Consider the following 3351-nt stretch of genomic DNA (forward strand, 5'->3'; position numbering starts at 1 on the left):
ATGAAATCATCATTAGCTTCCTTTTTTGGGTTCTGTTGACTCACAGACCGGTTGGAATTTTGAATTATTTTTGTAATTGTAGGCTAAGGAACCATCGGCTCATAGGTTTTTTATTTTACTTTTTTTGTAGCTCTTCCGAGCAGTAGTGAGCTGAAGGTTCCTTCTAAGGACCTTGTAACCATTTTTTGAATATTAACGCGTAGGCCCCATGAGTGAGTTTTAACCAAAAAAAAAATAAAAAACTAGTGATGGAGCAATCATTGGGGTTCGCAAAAATGATCGAGAGGATGAAGGAGGAGCTCTTCTCTCCATTGGCCAACCTCTTCGCCCTCTTACCCGTCTCTGCATATGAGACAGCTTGGGTTGCCATGGTGCCTGACCCTGATGAACCAACTAGCCCAATGTTTTCGGAGTATTTGGACTGGATCCTACCCAGTCAAAATGCTCTGGGCTTTTGGTTCGACGAGCAACATGGTATTAATAATGTTCATCACGAGCTTATAGATTATAAGCATCAATGTAGAAATGATGATCTTTTGGCCACTCTTGCTTGCTTAATCGCTCTAAAAACTTGGGAGAGTAATGATTTCTCTCATAGAATAAACAAAGGTACAAGAACTCTATATTAGTTGTAACACGTATTTTATATTTATGTAGATATAAGAATGAATTAATTTGTTATACTCATTTGTACATTTGTCGGATTGAGATTTCTCCAAGATAACATGGAGAAAGAATTGATGAATATGAGAAAGAGAGAAGAGGGTGGTGACAAAGTTGGGCATGCTCATTTTCGTAGGTGGTTTTTTATGGCTGAGCTTGCAAAGGCAAAAGGCTTGAAAGTCTTTTCTGCTCAACTAATCAATAATGAATTTTTTTTATGAATTTAAATTGAATGAAAAAAAGCTTAAAAGTGAAGAGGCCGAAGACATAATTACGAAGAAGAGACTTGTGATGAGAGAGATTGCATTTGGGAACTTTGGCTCAACACTACTTTTTCGATCTCCGTCAGTGACTGCTTGTGCTTACATGATTACTAGAGATCTTACTTACAAATTTTACCTACAACACATGCTTACCAATTGCCAACACGGACTCACGGAGGTATTATTTAATGAGGTTGAAAAATATTATAACTGATAAATTTTTTTTAAAGCCCATTTATGGGCAGGATTTTATATCATCCAAAAACCAAGTTATAATAATTTCAGAAATCGTTCTATTTAATATTGAGTAGAAATATTTGACCCAAATTTCTTATTTGCATTTTTAAAGAAGTTAAAGAAGTTATAGAAAATTAAAATATTTTTTTGACAAAACTTAAAATTTTTTTACTGAAATAATATATGTACAGTCATAGGGTGTCGCAATTAAAAAAATTTAATATAGAAGAGGGCTAATTGCGGAACCCTGCCCCCCTCCCCCCAATCAAAAATAAAATTTTGCCCTAATATGACGCATCTCCCATTATTTGCCCATCAATTTAGGCCGGTTGATAGAGAAAAAATATCAATTTTTTGTAGATTCATTTCCAAATAATACAAATTATATTTTCAGTCATATATGATTTCAACAAACTAAAATAAATTAGATGGTTGAAATTTGACAACTTTGCATTTTTTTTTAAAAAAAATCATCAACATCGATTAATTTCAATATTTGTATTTTTTCTAGAACATGGACTGCAGAAGAATAAAAAATCCCAAATAAAGATGATGATGTATTTCAAATCTACAAAGACTCCTTAACATTTCGACTATTAAGGATGTATGGCTATCAAGTTTCTCCAAGTTAGTAGTTTAATACATGAATAAAATATTTAATATTTCTAAAACATAATAAATAAATATTTATTCATCTATGATTAATTACATCAACATATTTTAGTTTTACTAGTAATAAATTTGTTTGATGAGAATGGCCTTTGTACAGGGAGGTTTTGTTGGTTCATTGATGATGAGAAAATGCTATCACATATGAAAGATAACTATGCCTTCTTTTTAGGCCCCATGCTTAGCATTTACAAAGCATCACATATTGCTTTTTTGGAGGATCATGATCTTGATAAGGCAGAGGTGTTCTCCTGGAACATCTTGCAGAAGGGACTCAAGAGCATAAAATCCCAAAATGAAACCAATATTTCATATTCATTAAAAAAATTTGAACAAGAGGTGAATTAGTATAAGAGAGAATCAATTTCTTTATGTAAAATTTCCTAATCCCTTATGAAACCTACCTATATACTTTACCAGATTGAGCATGAGTTAGAGGTTAAATGGCTAGCACGAATGGATCATTTGGAGCATATATTGTGCATTGAAGGAGGAGGGATCTACAACTTCTGGGTGGGAAAGAATGCAACATATAGGTAAATTTATAGGAGTTAACTTAAGAAAAATAATTTGGTTGTTGAACGTTTATTTTTTTTATAAATAAATGAAATGCAGGGTCTTACAAAAAAATGACCTCCCCCAACTTGCTATTGATAATTTTATGATGAGGCAATCAACATATAGAAAGGAGCTTCAGGAATTACACAGGTAGTTTACTATACTACAGAGAAAAATATATTTGCCTCCTCTTTTGCCTTATTTCCACAATTTTTTTTTTAATTTTCTTCTCAATTTTTTTTAACTCCATCTCAATTTGTATATAAAGGTGGTCTAAGGATACTGGTCTCTCCATGATGGGATTCGGCATAGAAAAGACAACATACTGCTATTTTGTCATGACTTCTTCAAGTTGCCTCCCTCTTGACACATATTCAAGGAAGGAAGCAACAAAATGTGCAATCTTGATTACGGTTGCAGATGATTTTTTTGATGAGAAAGGCTCAATGCATGAATTATCCATCCTAACAGATGCGGTTCAAAGGCAGGAAAATATTATATGTTACTTATGATAGGAATTGATCATTGCACACTTTGCTTATTTATAGTTCTTTTATCTCAATAAATTATTTGATATAACATTTTTATAATAAATGACAATCTGTTCAACATTAAAATGTGGCTTAAAGTCCATGCATTCAATCTTAATTTTTCATCCAATTCATTAAATTTATCTAAAACTGAATTTCTAATATTTTAAGATTTTTATAGAATAATATTTGATGATATGTATCCTACTATATATATATATCAACAATTTTTTTTTAAATTTTGATAGAATATAGTTATCATTTACATTGTTGAGAGATGCTATTTTTGATCTCTAACATGAAGGACCAAGATTCAAATTGTTGCATATAAAAAATGATATAAAATAATAAAATTTGCTTACATAAGTTCTAAATGTACATTGGCATATTCATGCATAATTTTGTGCAAATAATTTTAAAATATATTTCTC

The 3351-nt window shown here is 31.3% G+C and overlaps 1 protein-coding gene across 1 annotated transcript; it reads left to right on the plus strand.

Moving 5' to 3' along the window:
* The first annotated feature begins 248 nt into the window (after positions 1-248).
* Positions 249-2902, plus strand: LOC110115273 (S-linalool synthase-like). The gene is made up of 5 exons (XM_028694275.1): positions 249-474; positions 1933-2171; positions 2253-2368; positions 2448-2540; positions 2659-2902. Exons 1-5 carry the CDS (start codon positions 249-251, stop codon positions 2900-2902), a joined length of 918 nt encoding a protein of 305 aa, XP_028550108.1.
* The last annotated feature ends 449 nt before the right edge of the window (positions 2903-3351 follow it).

The sequence above is a fragment of the Dendrobium catenatum genome, unplaced genomic scaffold (assembly GCF_001605985.2).
Source record: "Dendrobium catenatum unplaced genomic scaffold, ASM160598v2 fragScaff_scaffold_437, whole genome shotgun sequence".
Lineage (NCBI taxonomy): Eukaryota > Viridiplantae > Streptophyta > Magnoliopsida > Asparagales > Orchidaceae > Dendrobium > Dendrobium catenatum.

Excerpts from the sequence above, each read along its gene's own strand:
- LOC110115273 (XM_028694275.1), top strand. The coding sequence starts at position 249 with ATGGAGCAATCATTGGGGTTCGCAAAAATGATCGAGAGGATGAAGGAG. Across the intron at positions 2,172-2,252 it reads TAAAAAAATTTGAACAAGAG|ATTGAGCATGAGTTAGAGGT; the intron begins GTGAATTAGTAT and ends ATACTTTACCAG. Across the intron at positions 2,369-2,447 it reads GGAAAGAATGCAACATATAG|GGTCTTACAAAAAAATGACC; the intron begins GTAAATTTATAG and ends AATGAAATGCAG.